At 37.3% G+C, this 16,961-nt stretch overlaps 1 protein-coding gene across 4 annotated transcripts in view; it reads left to right on the forward strand.

Annotated features, from left to right (window-relative positions):
- Nucleotides 1–563: 563 nt before the first annotated feature.
- HECTD1 (HECT domain E3 ubiquitin protein ligase 1) overlaps nucleotides 564–16,961 on the forward strand; it is a 60,825-nt gene continuing 44,427 nt past the window's right edge. For all 4 annotated transcript variants that reach the window (XM_086462760.1, XM_086462763.1, XM_086462761.1 and 1 more), the window contains exons 1-2: nucleotides 564–711; nucleotides 16,480–16,714. In XM_086462760.1, the coding sequence (XP_086318886.1) occupies nucleotides 572–711; nucleotides 16,480–16,714 (375 nt within the window). In that variant the 5' untranslated portion in view covers nucleotides 564–571. The remainder of the gene's footprint in view (nucleotides 712–16,479; nucleotides 16,715–16,961) is intronic.

Below are 16,961 nucleotides of genomic sequence, written 5' to 3' on the forward strand. Positions count from 1 at the left end.
ACTTTAGTGAGGAGGTAATCCATCTTTCAGAAAGTTGGATGGTTTATTATATAAAGTGATATTAAAGGAATGAGGATAGGCAAGACAACCCTAATTGTCTTTATATTACCTTTCAGAATATACAAAAGGGTTAAGCATGGTCTTTCTACTTTAGAGTTATCTTATAAATAAGAGTAGGCTCTAAGTCTTGCTTGATTGTCAGTTGGAACTAGAGATTTATTTCCAGTGAAATAGAACAAACTCATTACTTCTCACTGATATATAAAGCTTGGGAAAAAAACCCCAACACCTCATTACTGATCAAATATATGGAAGTTTTAATGTCAGCCCAAAAATATGCTGTACATTTCAGAGAGGAGCAAATACAAAAAGTTTAAAGACTGGATTTTGATGATAATGTGGTGTTTGTGTTTGTTTTGTTTTACTTTCCAGGTGAAAACTGCAAAAGCCTGGGGCTGGCTGAAGAGAGATACTAATTGTGCTCAAGTTATTCTGGCTTGAACAATTCAAGGATATTTTTGATACTTTTTAATTTAAGTGGAGGCGGCTTTTTTTTTTTTTTTTTAAAATCATGGCAGATGTGGACCCAGACACGTTGCTGGAATGGCTGCAGATGGGACAGGGAGATGAAAGGGATATGCAGCTAATAGCACTGGAGCAGCTATGCATGCTACTTCTGATGTCAGACAACGTGGATCGCTGTTTTGAAACGTAAGTAGCTTTGGCTTTCGTTCATGGAATGTTATTTTCCTCGCTCGGTAGCCGTATGTATCGTTTAACATTCCTAGAAACTTTTGGCCTCAAAAACGTTTTTACAGACTGAACTTGAGTGTAGATCGCTGAAATGAAGAGTTTCTGTTAATGTTGTGTGAAGTGCTGTTGTATGATTAAAAATGTAGTGTCCTGCGAGTGATCCACGGTCCCCTTTCTGACACACGATCTGATTGTTCAGTTTAAAGAAATGTATTCAGAGTCGCAGTGTGGAAGTGTTGGGGTTGTTTATTTTCTTTTTAATGGTAGAGAAAAACTTTTTTTTGCAGTAAAGCTAGAATGGTCATTTAGGTATATTTAAGCATCCATACTCTTGCAACGCTTTTCTCAACAGATATAGTAGCTTTTTCTGAGCTCTGTAAATCTGAAGAAAAATCACAGATGTTAACCACTGCCCGTTCTTTGAAGAATGTTGCTGTTCATGCCACCCTCCTTCTCAGCTGCGTTTGTGTAGTGCAGTCCCTGCTCTCACTCCTTTTTCTGTTTCTCGCGGCACAAAATGCTGATGTAACCACTTCTGTTACCTGATAGTGTTGCCGTGCATGTGTTACCCTACTTCCCATGAGGGCCCGCAAGTAGTATGGAAAGGAGGTAGCAAAAGTGTAAACAATCACAACTTTTAAATCTGATGTCTCTTTTTTTATTTTTTTTTTTTTATTTTGGGGGTGGAGTGTTTTATTTGTTTGTTTCCCCAGTTCTGATTTCAATGCTCTTGCATCTCTCCTCTCTTCCATCTTTTCTTCATTACTCTCACTTTCTTTTGCATCTCAGAGTATGGCTAGTGTCTTTCTAATATGTCCTAGGAGCATGGCTTTAGAAGTGTTTAAGAAGGTGGCAGTTTGTTACAGTGTTTAGTTTTGTAGCCGTGAAGAGAACAGTTTTTGGGCTTACCTCTTCAAAGCCGTTCATCTTTTACGACTGGTTTTATTACAAGGAGCGTAAAATTCGCATATCTCTGAAATTTGGATTTGTAGTAGTTACGTGACAATGAGCACAGGTTTTTGCACTGATTTAGAATTTGAAATTGCCTGATCTTGGCCTTGACCAGCTTACAGGTAAAATTTCAGTTTGGAAGAGACTTACTGTAGGGGGATTCATTTGACTTCTCTATCTGTCCCTCATAGTGCTGATACTGGTGGAGCGCTATATTTTCAACCTCAGAAAAGCTGATTTACTGACTACTTAATTTGCTGCTGTAGAAAAGAATTTGGTAGTTAAGAACAATTTTTTTCTGACAAATCTAGGTGAAGTTCCTGCTTCGGTATATTCATTATAGAACAGAAGTAGAAGTTTGGGCATAAGCATTTGTAAGGGTATCTTCTGGGTATTTGAGAATCAGGAATGAAATGTCAGCTTTTAAAATATAAACCAGTTGTGGGTTTTATGCACTTTATTTAGAACAGACTTTCGTCTCAATATAAATGAATTAAATAGTCCAAGTGCGCTTTTTTTCTTGAAGTATTGGTAACGAATGCTCTATTATTGCAGCGTTGTGGTTTTAAAATTAATTTTTATGTCTGAAGGAAGAAACATTTGAAGTACTATTTGGCATTTTAATTTTTTTTTGAGCCTTGGTATAATTTAATTTTATTGGTCTTCTGAGTTCATCTCTTTTGCTGTTGTAAGCTTCTCTCAAACAGAAGAGAATAAAGTATAAATTGGGAAAAAGTTGTCAAGGGTCCCTGCCTGTTGAAGTGAATTTACAGTGAAGTTTAAACCTACTTTTGATTGGCACCATGACTATACTGAAGATATCATATTTGGTGAGCTGACATGGTAGCTCATTACCTTCAAAAGGGAGAGGTACTTCTTCGCATTTATCACTCGCCTCCCAGCCGTAATCTTGCTTCATGCCAGTGTCAGGGCTTACTGAACTCCTCTAATTCACTAAAAGGGCAAGCTGCTCTTGAAACCCGATAAAGAAGATGGCTGGGTTTCTGCTGTTACAGTGAATTACAGCAGATCGTAGAGGTGTCTGATGAGCCCTGGAGGTGGAACTGCATAAGTGGAAATATGGGAGAAGCAGTGGAAGGTATACGCTCTTCAGTGGAGAACTACTCAGTGGCTTGTCTCAGGTGCCTGTGTCATCATAGCCTGTGTTTCAAGGTGACTTTATTTTGACATTCTCTGTAAGAAATAGGGGATGTCTTGAAAAGTGTTTTAAAAAACTTTCCAAATGATGGTTCAAGTAGCCAAAACTGTCACGTGCTGAGAGAGCGTAACTAAAATAATCCTTGATAATATTTTAAAGTTGCTTTTCAGCTATGTTTTTAAAGGATTTGTTGCTCATCTAAATAGGAGATTTACTGTGTGATGGAAGGGCTGCCAAACACATTTTTCAGGAACTAATTTTGAAAATGGTTTCAGTGTATGCCTGATTTATAATGGGGACATATTTTTCTGTTGGTAGGAACCAACCTCTAGACTTTACAACATTTTTTTCTTCTGTTAAGCAAGAACAACATTCCCAAATTTTTCTATGCTGTGCAGATGTTATTTCAACATCTTGGAATTGTTTATTGCTGTTAATTATGTTGACTAAGAAAATTTTAAGAACATTTTTGATCTGTGGAATTCAACAACAAGGTCGTATTTTAAAACAGTCAGTTTCTTGGAGAATGAAATGTGACTTTTCAGGGATCAGTTAGAGTGACTGTAAGTATTAGTCCGCTTTTACATAAGAAAAGATTTACTGTTGTGACACAAGCTAAGAACGAACTTCATTTTAGTGAAGTACATCTGGTGATTAAAAGCCGCATATGGGAGGACTAACTAAGCTATGAAACAAAGACACATGCAAAATATTGCCATGAATGCAATGCATTTTCCCTAAAGCACAACACTGTTTCCAGACTGATTTCTTAAGGAGTTAATGGCAATACACAGGCAATACAAGATCACAAACTTTGAGGAGGAAAAAAAAGTATTGAAATTACGGATTCAAGATCTTGTGCTTCATTATTGCAGTAAAGTCATCGGGTTACTTTGCAATCATGTTCTCAAAGTAATGGTATATTTTAAAGCTAATAACTTGTTTCTGTACAAGAGTAATGGGTATTGAAACTAGTGTTTCAGATCAACTCAAAAACAGAAGGCGGCACAAATTTCCCAGCGTTCCAGCGAAGTTCTAGCAATATGACAACAGATTGCTGTGTATGCAGCCAGTACAGGTAGTGGTGCCAAATAATTGATGTTTCTTTACTTCTCAGATTTACGTATTACATCTGATTAAATTATTTTTAGTGTTACTCATATGTTAGCATTACAAAAATCAGCGGCATATTCATCTTCTGGTGATGATGAGTCACAAACACTGTTAGTCACTTGGCATGAAGAATGGCTAACATTTCACCAGTAGCTTGAACTGCAGAAACTTAATGAGTGAATAGAAATGGTTCTGTTAAGTAGTTGGAGTAAAATAGCTAAACTCGGTTTAATTGTAAATGTTAGTCCCAAATTGTAGTTAAACTGTGTGAGCAATGGAGTGAACTTTAACAGGAGTTTTAAGTATATGTCTTATAGAAGCATAATAGAAATTATATTTTTAGTGTTTAAATTGTTACAGGTAATTTCAAAGACAATATAGAGCCTGTTAGTTACACTCTTGTATTATTAATATAGCCCTTTTCTACACAGGTAGAATTTATCTTTTTTTACCCTGTCTGATTGTTTTGCTTTATTTTTGGTGCAATAAAATGAGAACTCCTCAGATGTGGGCTTCATGTTGTGATTTTCTTTCCCTGTCTGTCAGAGTAAAACTATTTAGCAGGGAAGATGTTATTTAGTTATTTTACAATTAACTTAATTAGAAAGAAAACTTGTAGAACAAGGCAGGAGTATAACAGAAGTAAAACCTGAGTAAAATGTTTTCTACACTGAACAGATGAAATAGGCCTTCCTGGTGCTCAGAAGAAGAAAATGTATCTTCCCCTTTGGCTGTGCCCTAAGTTACCTATGTATATTTAGCATTAACAGATTTGATCAGCAAAGAATTACCAAGAATTAGCAGCTTATTTGACAAATAAAACAAAAAAATTATATAAAGGATTGGCATTTAGGGTTCTAATGTGTAAAACGGAAATCCTTTCAGTTTATTTTTTAGATCAAATATGTTTATTTTCATTTACATTAAACCTTGTTCTTTCGTAAGTATGTATTCACTAGGGAAAAGTGGTATCTTCACCTTGTATTTGCTAACATCTAATAACAAGTCTAAGACAAAATCTAGTGAACCAAAGACTGTGTTGATGTGAGCTAGTGAGACTGGGGTAGAATAATGTGGAAGAGTTTAGCTTTACCTCCACCTGATTGCTTAAAACTACAGGTTCCTGTGTTTAGCGGGATTGTATAGCTTCATTAAATCAAAATGAGATATGTGGAGAAAAACGATTTTTCTTGAGAGGTAGGGATACAAATCCAAAGTGATGGTTTTCAGGCCTATTTTTAAAGTTTGGGCTGGCTTTAAAAGCATCTTTGTAATTCAGGCTGTGGTAAAGTGCCCTTTAACAGATCTAGCAGTCATAGTAAAACTAGCAGGCTGAGAGGGCAGCTCTACTGTATCAAGGTGGTTTCACGTTGGGCGATCTGCTCATTTTGTTATTTTAAGAAAAAAAAAAAAGGCCATTGTTACAGTTTTGTGGCGGAGTGCAGCCAGTAAATTAGGATAGGTATTGCTGTCAACAATAGAGCACAGTTTTTATCGTTATTTTAAACCATGCAAAGCATATGTTCTTACTGAATTACTGGTTTGGACTAATGCAGACATCTTGAGAAATGAAATTGGTAAGCTTTACAGTGGCAAGACTCATGTGATTCCCACTGAATTTCTTTGCTTTTTAAGGGAGTCAGAGGGTGTGGCAGCAGTGAGATGGCCAGCGTGGAGTCCTTCACTCCGTGGACTCCAGCATAGTGAGATCTCCAGCATCCTGCAGAGTGCTTTTCTGAGATGGAAATAGGGGTGTGTGCTGTATTTTTCAGGGAACCATCTTATTACAAGATAATATTTAGAACTATTTCTGATTTTGAAGGCTGTTGTTTGTTGTTGGGTAGCTGGGGTTTTTGCAATGGTAACAGTTTTAACACACTGACATCTTTCTGGTTGCTCTTTGTAAAATGGGAATTATGGCCTCATTGTCACGGGTATTGTGGAGATTAATTAGCCTTGTCTAGTCATTTTGAGAATCTTAATGGTTGCAAAGGCCGGAAGGGATGATTAGGTCATCTAAACTGACATCCTCTCTTCTGTCATAGGCCGCTATATTTTACCTGGTTATTTGAGCATCTTGTTTGGTGGAAGTCTAATGTGTAGCTAATGCTTCCAGTAAGGCACCCTGCCTAATTTTACCCCCTGTTTCACTGTTTAATCTGCTGCCTAGTCATCTTTGTTGTTGAAATTTGCCTGTCCTTTTCCATATGAATTGGCCAGACTGCTGCATTCTGTGGCCAGCAGTCAGTCCGCCTTTTGCTGTTGGATTAAAAGCCAATACCATTCTTACTGGGAATGTATTTGCACACAAGGATCTCATCAGCTCTTGATCTTCCCCCCCCTTTCCAATTCTTCGGTTTCGAAGTTTTTCAGAAGTATTTTCTAGTGTTGCCTTTATCCATGCTGTTTATAATAGTACATTTAACTTACTGTTACCGGGTATACATCCCAAATTTAGTTAGGTGTTTCCAAAACATTGTACGGGAAGTGTGGTTTTAGTTATGTATCTTCAGAGTCGCTTTCCAGGCTATGATTGCTTGCTTCTTGGGTATGGCTTAATGTATTAACTAGACTAAGATCTGTAACTTGGCATTTGTGTGTGTTAAAACGTTTTGTTTAAATGAGCCCGTGCCTCTGAGTAGCCCAGGCAATTCTGTATAACTCATTACACTGTCTTTTTTACTATTTACTAGTCTGCCATTTTTTTCATTTTTTTCCAGTAGTATCATCAATTACCCTTGTTTTGTTCAGTGTGTGAGATAAAATTGAAGGGATTCTTGCAAGTACTACGCGAAAGATGGGTGCAGAATTTTAAGGCGACAAGTTAATGACCTTTTGAAAGATTCTGTCTCCTAATCGATTGGATGAGACCAATAAAATAGGTGTTATAGGAACTTCAAATGTCAGGCTTCCTTTCTTGAAGTTCTCTTGTTTCAGTTGGCTCTCTTTTTGAGCACCTGGAAATCCAGCAGAAGTGGGGAGATGTGCCTGTTTACGCACACTAACAAAATCATATGTTTTGTCTTAATTGCTTATTTTGTTTTGAAATGTTAACAAATGTAACGTGTGTGCGAACCATTATCTGTTTGCACAATTGAGGTTGCTACTAGTGGAAATCACAGGCAGAAATCTGTGTAGTTTAAAGTTCTTTAATTTATTTGGCTATTGTGGACCAATTTTCTGCAAAATATTTACAAAATGCTGGAGTTAGGAGGACAAACATATGTGGAATTACTGGCTTGAGGCATGGTGTGTCTTTTATAAGATACTGAAAAATGCAAAAGGCAGCCCAATGCTTCCTTTGTAAATTCAAGAGCAGAGCTAACAAGAATTTATTTAGAAATGTAGAAATTGCCTATCCTGCAGAAACTGTTGTTTCTTGTGCGTTTTTTTGTTTGTTTCATTTGACACAACTGATACAGATTGAATGTGCAGTTGAATACATCTGTAACGAAGTGAATACACATTCAGAAACACTTTCAAACTTCCTTTTAGCTAAATAAAGGACGGACAGCTGAGCCCTCTTCTGAGAGTTCCCTATTAGGACACAACACATTGTAAGAGAACAGTGTACAACGTGTTTTGGAAATGGGTCCAAAAGAATACATATAGGCAACGCAGGTGTACAGACAGTTCTCTTGTGGATCATCTTGGTTGCTCTGCTGATGTTTTCGGTTCATATGTGGAAACAAAACAGTATTTCAGCAAAAGAAACAATGAGGGAAAGTCTGAGGTCTCCTCTCATAGAAAGAATTACAGAAAGGAAAAACAATCATTAATCAAAAATAAGTTGGAGTTACTATTGCCTTAAGAACAAGTCAGTTGTGCAGCATGTATGTTTTTTGAAACTTCAAAGTTGTGTGACACGTAAATATTTAACTCGTATATTTTTCTTCAAAAAGAGTTACTAATGGTGTTTAATGGGGTTTAAGTATTTTAATTTTTAGTTATTTAAATAATTATACAGTAAATAATTATTAAATAGTGTAGGCACATACAATTCCTTATTTTCCCACTTTTAGCTGGTCCCAGCAGATGGTGTGCATTAAAGATCCGGCACAAGTGCTGGCAGGCAGCTGAGCTTGGTTTTCTGCCACAAGTCACATGTCTTGTGCTTGTGGCCTGAAGCCGAAGGCTTCGTCACATGGCAGAGGCTCTGCATCGACTGAACCCCGCGCTGCGCTGGAGCTGAGCTGCACGCCCCAGCGCTAGCCGGGTTGTGTTAACCACGTGGGGGATGAAGTGGGGTTGTCTTTCTTTTTTTGTTGTTGTTTGTTTTTTTTTCTCTTCTCTCCTTCCTTTGGGTTTTGTTTAAACACAATAGTAGTCTTTAAACTACCGTTATTGTGGCCATTTTAGCTAAGGCTTTTAAGTGCATTTAAAATGCGAAATGTAATTACAGAACTGAGTTTGCAGCGCCTGTTTTTACTTCCTTGGTAAGTATCTTTTTTTACACTGGCAAGCTGTAAAATCAGCTGAGTCACTTCATTCGAGTTTAAGGGCTTAACACCGGCAGGAGCTTACTGGTGGAGCTATTTAAGACTCTTGATCCCTGTGGACACTCCTGTTGGAAAGATTCAGAAGTGTGTCAGCCTATGGAGTTACGCTGATTATAATGCTGTAAATGCTGTAGTAGTAGAATTATATTGATAAATTTCCCTAGTCTTTCTTGACATCTTATCAACATGATTGTGATATTTAGAAAATGTTTTTAGAGAAAATAAATTTCCTGCAGAGGAAGAATGTATGTTAAAGAACTTGTGTATCATGGCCTTTACAATTTAATAGACTCATTTTAACACTGAAAGCATGAATATGTTTTTTAACAGAAATTATGCAGAATCAGCACTTTTAATGTAGTTTAGTTCTTTTCTTGATGTCAGTACAGAAAACAGAGACTGCTCTACTATCCTAATCTTAATGGATTGGAATATAAAGGGTAAATATTGCTACTCAATACTACTTACTTCAGACTTTTTAAAACTGTTATTTACAAACCTATCTTCCAGCAAGATCTTTGAAATATGGTGGTGGAAGAGTCACAAGATAGTAAGTAGCAGAAGCTCTTATCCTGGGAGTGCAGGAGTGAAGCTGGATGGACATCCAGAACTGAGAGACTTAAAGTAATTAGCAAGAGCTGTAGTGTTGATCGCAGAGTAACCTCATTAACTCACTGCAGTTGGTCTTTCACTAAGCAGTAACACAGAGTAACCTCATTAATTTACTAAGTCTGTTCCTAATCACTCTTCTAAAGCACTCTCTTAAAGTACTTTAAGAAGTGCCCAGTGGGATGTTAATATAGCTTCTTAGAAATGAAAATCTAAAAAATATTTTCCTTTAATTTTCATATTTATTAGGAGAAGAATTATAAAAACATATATTTTTTTCTTCTGTGTTAAAACAAATGAAAAAAACCTCACCACTATCTTTTTATTTGTTCCACTGCAAATAGGTCATTGTGAACAGAGTTACTTAGTGCCCCCCAATTTTGAGGATAAAGCAACTTTTTTTTTTCTGTAGTAAGTTTCTTTTTTCTGAGATATATTATTTTTTTAGTTAATATATGTTCTAAATAAAAGCAGGATGGTGAAAACAATTTTGATATTGGGATGTTTTAAGTTTAGAAATTATGCACTTTGCGCTTTTCCCTCGGTGGGAGTTGAAGTCTGCAGTGATGAAGGGTTTGTTTATGTTCTTTTCTCTTGGAAGTCATCTGTCAGTACATGGAAGTGTGCTAAAAGCTGAACATCAGTTGCTGTCCTGTCACATCAGTTCATTCAGTGCAGTAGTTCTGCCCTCAGCCTCCCTGCTGTCCCAGGAAGTTTTGGCACCCTTGTTTTTCCCATGTAGATGGTTTTCTAAAGGAGAGTCCAACATGCAGCCACTGTTGTACAGATGCTCCTGAAATACTTTGCTTCACTACCTGTCAAAGTACATTTTAGTTTTGAGCACAGGCTTAGTTGGAACAGCATTACGGTCTATATTACTGGTGGAACAAGTCTTCTACAGCAAATATTTGAGACAGTTTTAGGTCCCTTTGGTCTATTTTGGCTTGTCTAAGGAAGCCAGTAGGGATGCACTTTGGAATTAACGTGTAATGGTGACACATACATAACATGGCTTATCTGACTCACTCTTTGATTCCCACTGGTGTTGATTGTGCTTCCTTAAAAAGAGAGGATGGTCCTCAGAAAGTGCTCTTCTCAGGACCTGGTTGCTAAAATTGCTTCAAGATGAGCAGTGGATTTCTCTTCCCTGTGCTGCCTTTGCTTATACTTTAGTAACAAGGTGCCTTTACTCAGGGTTGAATTGAGTGGGAACTTGGGGACTACTTTGAAAGCCCATTTGCACGATTTTGAGGCGTAAAGACCATCCACTAAGTAAGGGCAACACTTTCCCTTTTTCTTAGGGGTCAAGTGGCAGCACACAGCAATCCACAGTGGGGCTGTGTGACAGAAGGGAGGGGAGCGCTTTGGACACCTGCTGTATGGCTGTGACAGTGTTGCATCCCGCCTCCCTCCCATCATGTGCTGGTGTTCCCATCTACCCCTTCCATCCTTTCTCTGGCACTGCTCGTGCATGCTTGTTCTTGTCCCCAAGACCTGTGGAGTGGGTGCACGAGGCTTCAACCACGAGATACCCATGCAATTGGGGATTAGAGGGTGATCTCTATAAAGCTGACCTGTGATACTTCTGTTTGTAACACAGTTATTGATAGAAAACTTACCGACAGCATAATGACTGAAGTTCTTCAAAATGACAGCTGTACAGTTTTACACTGTAGTTATTCTAGCCACCTGATTGAGAAGGCTATGTCTGGAGCAGTGAGGATGTGTCGGTAGGCAGGCCCAACCGTTGATCTAGATTGTGTGTGAATGACAGAACTAGTAGTTTCTCTTCCCTCACTAGCAGGAACTTTAGGGACTGCTAAGGCCCAAGCAGTCTCCGGCAGGCAAAAAAAAATCCGAATTTATCTGTATGGCATGTGTATACTTACGAACATAATCCATGTGCATCTTTTAAGAGTTCTTGTGTAACTAACCATTCTTTGCCTACTGGAACACTAGTTTATAGTTTTCACCATGAAATAAATGCAGAGATGTTTTACTAGAGAATATTGAAGTTTGCGGGGTTTTTTTGCTTTGTATTGAGGATTTTTCCTCAATGTGTTGATCCCTCTGTTTAAAACTCTTAGCAGTCTGTGTGGTTCATCTAGTTGTGTAGTAGATTTGCTCTCCCTTTATTCAGCTGCTACTCATGATTCTACCAGATCTTCCAATGCCTGGACCAAATATTTTTGCAAATAATGTCTCTTTAATTATTACAGAACCATGGTCAAAGTTCTTTTGTGACCTTCAGTGGGAGTAGCACTTTGCATGTAGGTTGTAAGTCTTCCTCTTGTTCTGAATATTATTGCTCTGAGTAAAGCGAAGTAGAGCATCGTTCTTACCTGATCATCTTGCATGCACATTCAGAGTGGCAATTTAGGTGGCAATTGTGAGCATAACTACAGCAACGCCATTCTTCCCTTTGATAGCTTTTGGAGAAGCTGGAATAAAAAAGGCTTCCCTATAACCTCTCTATTAAAATAGCAGAAAATGCTTGTGATGGGTTAACTGACAGCAAACTGGTATTAACGTGTTTTAAACAGCTGTGAGGAAAATCCAATGTAATGATGCAATACACTAAACAGTAAATAACAGTTGTCAAAACTGCTGAGATACCAAGATAAGATGCAATAATGCGGGGTGATTAGTTTGCATTCTCTTGTCTATATCTGTCCTATTGTGCAATTGCACTTCAGGTTTTCTGGGGTGGAATCTGTTGTTTTGCTCAGGTAATGCAGGGAGATTCTGTTCTGTGAGGGGAGCCCTCAGATGCTGCAGTGTGACAAATACTAATGACTTGTATGTCTCAGGCAATAGATTAGGAGAAGGAGGTGCTGAATATTACCAGGAACTTTTCTGGATAGGAGCAGACAATGCAGTGAGAAGTTCAGAGATAGTAATGAGTGAGGCTCAGTCTTGATCTGATGTATCTAATGATCACAAGACTACTGTAAGTCAAGGTGGGAAGAAGATGGTATTTTAAACTTGCAGGGCATGTGTGTGTCTGTGTGAGTGTGTGTGTGTACGTGTTCCTGCCTGCTTGCTCATGTGAGATTGACAAAGGTGAGTCGATTACATTTGTCCACAAGAAGCCCTGCTACTGGGTTGTTTCACTTAATTCAGCACAGAAACTTACCATTTTATTCATGACAATCTGCACAATTGGAATACTGTTTAAATTCTGGGAAATAATTTACATATACTAATGTTTTTGTCTCAAACTCTTGACACCCACAGAGGCTTGGGCATAGCTTTTTGAAGGTGTATGTCAAATGCATAAAAATGTAACTTGATAATTGTGTTTTCATAGAATTATGAAAAGAAAAGCTATTATACATGAGTAGTGAAGAACCTTGTATACTTGGCTGGCATAGTAAAAATATTTTTGTCTGCTGCTATCATTACAAGTTCAAAATGTTAAAGAACTGTGCTGCTTAGAACAAAGTATAGCAATGTATTGGCCTGAAATAATGTTACAGAGCAGCGGACAAGACAGCGTAGAGGTCCTGTCTAGGCAAGTTGGTGTATTGTGGGCCAACTGTGTCTTTTGTATCAGTGTTGCTGTCATCCTTTGAGGCTTGAAAAAACAAGTTGGTCTCTTGCCAGCTATGAACTCTTTGAAAAAGTAGTAGCAGTATGTAATAGATTAAGGCAGTATTTTTAAGGCAGTAATAAAAATATTTTTTGACAGTTTCACTGGCAGAGACTCAGGGCTGATACATCCAGGTCTGTCTGTTTTGCTTTCCTCAGAAATACTTCAGACTTCTGAAGCATTTTATTGCCTGGTATGACTTTAGGGATAATAACTTAATTTGTATTGCTCTACTATGTAGAACTTGAACTGAATTGTTTGAGTTGAGAGAGACATGAGGGGGAGGAAGATGACAAAGCTGTGCATATTGTCTGCCGAAATAAGAAGCAGCTCTCGTTTGCTTCTTTTGGAGACTAAGACAAAAATTCTGGTTTGATTTTTTTTTTTTTTTGCCATGTTCCTGATAATGATGTTTGAGAAAAATGTTTACACTTCTATTACTTCTATATTTGTATGAGCTCTAATAACGATCAGGCTTTATATTATCTTTATATGTATCATTATGTGATTGATGTGTCTTCATAAGCAGTCCTAGTTTTCACCTTCTTTACTATGTATTTTTCTGTTACACATTGATAATATGTTTATAGTTGGGCCAGAGCATTAAATTAGAAGGCTAGACTTTTTTCATTGTTAGGTAACAGGGAACTGTTTAAAATTTATTTAACGAGTTCTGTATTGAAATAACAGTGAATTAACTTTTAACAAGAAAAACGTGTCAAAGATAATATGCATCACAAATGTTTAGTTTGCAGTAAATTAGTATGTACTGGAGTGGGTCACACATAAAATTTCATGCCACAAAGCTGGTGCATTTTTTTCTGTTCTACTTTCAAGCCTGTGATTTGGTGTGTGTTGCTTCTTGATTTGCTGCAGGAAAAAGGAGGGGAAAAAGAACTTAGCAGTTAAATTAAAGCTTCAGTATCGCTTTTTTTCCCCTTTTTTCTCTTCAGTCTTTGTTATTGTCCTTAATAAATCTTTATAAAATGTTTCTGCAGCCTCTTCTACATGGTGTAGTCTAGCTCTCAACTTTCTGGTTACTAGCAATATCCAACAGAACTAAAAAAAGCCTAACTAACCAAAATAAAACCCTAAACCCAAAAAAATGAAATGAAACTGTTAAAAGAAACAAGCGTCAAGTACATAGAGCTCAAAGGTTGAAGTGGCTTGAAAAAATTTTCTGTGAAAACTCTTGTTAAAATTAGATCAGGTACTATTTTCAGAAAGGAGAAATAACCTACTCTTTCAGAACAAGGGAGCTTATTATTGCTGCTTTTGTAGGAATTCAACCTGTGTTATTGTAGTGTACAAACGTAGTTGAAGTCTGGGTAGCTTTTTATTTTGAGAACCAAGTTAATTCCCACAGGTTAAGTGTACGACAAATCTACAATTTCTTTCTGTAACCTTATGATACAACTTTGTTTCCTTATTGGAGGACTGGAAATCATTCCTCTAAGTCAGAAAACAAATGTCCTGACAGCAAGTGGAGATTATTTGCATCCTGATTGAGAAAGTATGGTCTCTGACTAATGTAGCTAGAGGTTCTGGCAAAAAGTAATTTAAAAAAAAAAACCAAACCAAAACCCAAGCCCTTTAAGTTTTTGCCAGTGAGCTGTACTCTAAGAAGAGTGCACTGGCGTTTTTGTGGTGGCAAAGAATTCAGTATAAATGAAAGGCCCTTAGTAACTTTGTGTTTTTGCTGTATCTGCTGGGTAATTTGCTCTTGTGGACAAGTGTGTTAAGGACAGGAATGGATTAATTCCAAGTTCTTAAACTTCTGTTTTCAAAAAATACAGCTAAGTTCCATTTGTGCTTTGTCTTTTTATAAACTGCTAAATCATAGAGAAAATGTAAATGTTAGACTTTTGAAGTATTGCTTGTAACTCCCTGCAAAAATCTAGAGGGTTGTTTCTGCTGCTATCTTTGGAAATCTAAGAAAAATGGTTTATGGCTACTTGCCAGTATTACGTGGGAGACAGTGGAGCTCCTTACCTTCTACTTGGTTATATGTGTATGGTTTTGGTTTGTTTTGGGTTTTGCTAAGATTTGTGTTTATTGGTAACTTTTTTTCCTTGCAATATAATGTTTGAAGAACACTGTTCATAGCAATGTTTTAGTGATCTGCCTGGTGTTGCATAAAATGCAGTGTAAAAGATCCAACACCAAAACACTTGAACAGGTAGCACTGTCTGCTTTAAATTTTATGTACTGAAATGCCTCTTGTGTTATTGTATGGTAGTCATCTAATAACAAGTACAAATTTCAGACTTTTTTCTTTCCCCTGGTGGATAATGTCTTCAATATGCAAAGTTATTGTGTAAACTCTTCTTAAGAAAGATGTGAAGTTAAATAGCAAATTTCTTTAGAACAACTGACAGTATAGGCTGGATAGGCTAATATAAGGATTAAATGTGTGATTTAGCTTTGTCGAAGCTTCTCTTATTGATTCATGTCATTAAAGATCATTGGGTAATGTATTTATTTGTCAGGCAGTGTTATTTAATTACTTCATAAGTCATGGCCGGATCTTCAAGGAAACTATTAGCATTTTGCTGTCCCAGGATTTGGTGCCTTTGTATGAGTCATGGTGCATACCAGATGGGATGCTGAGTGACCTCTGGGTTAGTCTTCAGAATGATTCATCAAGTATTTCACCTGTCTCCCAGACCAAAACATGTGCTATTATTTTTCTTCTTTATCTTTTGGATTTAGGAAAGTTTTAGGCCTTCTTTTGCAGGCTGAAACCATAGTTTAAGAAAAAGTTGCAATATTTGCTTCCTGTAGATTTAGTCTGATCTCCTACATCTAGGGATGAGGTATCAGTTATTTTGACTACTGTCACAATGTGTATCCCCTTCACTTAATTCCCCACCACCACCTTGGAAGTCTTCTACCACTGCTGTGAGCAATCATTATGTTAAGCTTTTTATTGCTAAGTAAGTATGCTATTGGAAAATAAATTGTCTTAAAGTGTAGCTCCATATCTTAGAACTTTTAATCTAAATCAGTCTTAACCACAGCTGCCATAATAATGAAAAGCATTATGACCATCCATTTTGGTTTGTGTACTATTATGTCAGAGGGTTATAAGAAGGACTGTTGCAGCTGCTTATTTTGTTTTGAAGTTGTGGGGATGTTCTTGACTGTCCTTGCATGTGGAAATGACTCTAACAATAAAGAGGAGAGCCAGAGGCTGCCAAGGGGTGAATATGAAGAGAAAATGCAATAGAAGCAAACTAAATGAATTAAATATGTTCTTGGTGTGGTTAGGGAAAAAGAGTGAGGTGGGGCGGAAGGGTGGAGGTTGAAGTAGGATAAAAAGACAACTGAGGATGTTTCTAACATAGGGAAGAACCACCACTCAGAGAATTAAATTGCTTAGCAGAACCAAAGTCTTTGTATCAAGTCTAATATTTCATGGTTAAGTAGCTATTTATCATCATGAACATTGAAAATGTTAAAAAAAAGGCATTCTGTTTGGTGATGCAAGGTTAATTCCTAAAATAATTTCGAAAGGGGATGGATTTTTCCCTGTATGATTACAAGAATTTTTTTTATCTGCTGGCTTTTTCCCCTAATACAGCATCTTTTCAGATTACTGATTTAAGTCTTGGGGTGTGTATAAGATGCCTGCATCCTAGTGTTCCAAATGAATGTTCTGAACCAACTATAAACTAATCAAGGAAATCATGTCAGCATGGGAAACATGAATCTGTTAATGTGAAAGTGTATGATATTACTTAATGTAGACAAACAGGCACAACTTAGTGATGTATTGTTGTGGTTGGCTTTTTTTCCTGCAGATGCCCTCCTCGAACATTTTTGCCAGCACTGTGCAAAATTTTTCTTGATGAAAGTGCTCCAGACAACGTATTAGAAGTAACAGCTCGTGCCATAACGTATTATCTGGATGTATCGGCCGAATGCACCCGTAGGATTGTGGGAGTGGATGGAGCTATCAAAGCACTTTGTAATCGTTTAGTAGTTGTTGAACTTAACAACAGAACGAGCAGAGATTTGGCTGAGCAGTGTGTGAAGGTACGTGTACAAAAGAACCTTCTGTTTTTAAGAAGGAGCTGGAAGATTTGCTGTTTCAGAAGAGCTTCCTTATATCCTAATCCTATTTATTTTATTAAAATGTAAGGAAGAACATAAGTATGGTGAAAGTGTACATGCCAGCGACGCTGCTTATCTTTACTGTCAGTCTGGTGCTCTTCAAAGCTGAGATTCCTTTAAACAAACAGTATAGGAAAAAAAAAACAAAACACCCCAAAAATATTAGAAG

This window comes from Leptosomus discolor, chromosome 3 (assembly GCF_034619465.1).
Source record: "Leptosomus discolor isolate bLepDis1 chromosome 3, bLepDis1.hap2, whole genome shotgun sequence".
NCBI classification, from domain to species: Eukaryota; Metazoa; Chordata; class Aves; order Leptosomiformes; family Leptosomidae; genus Leptosomus; species Leptosomus discolor.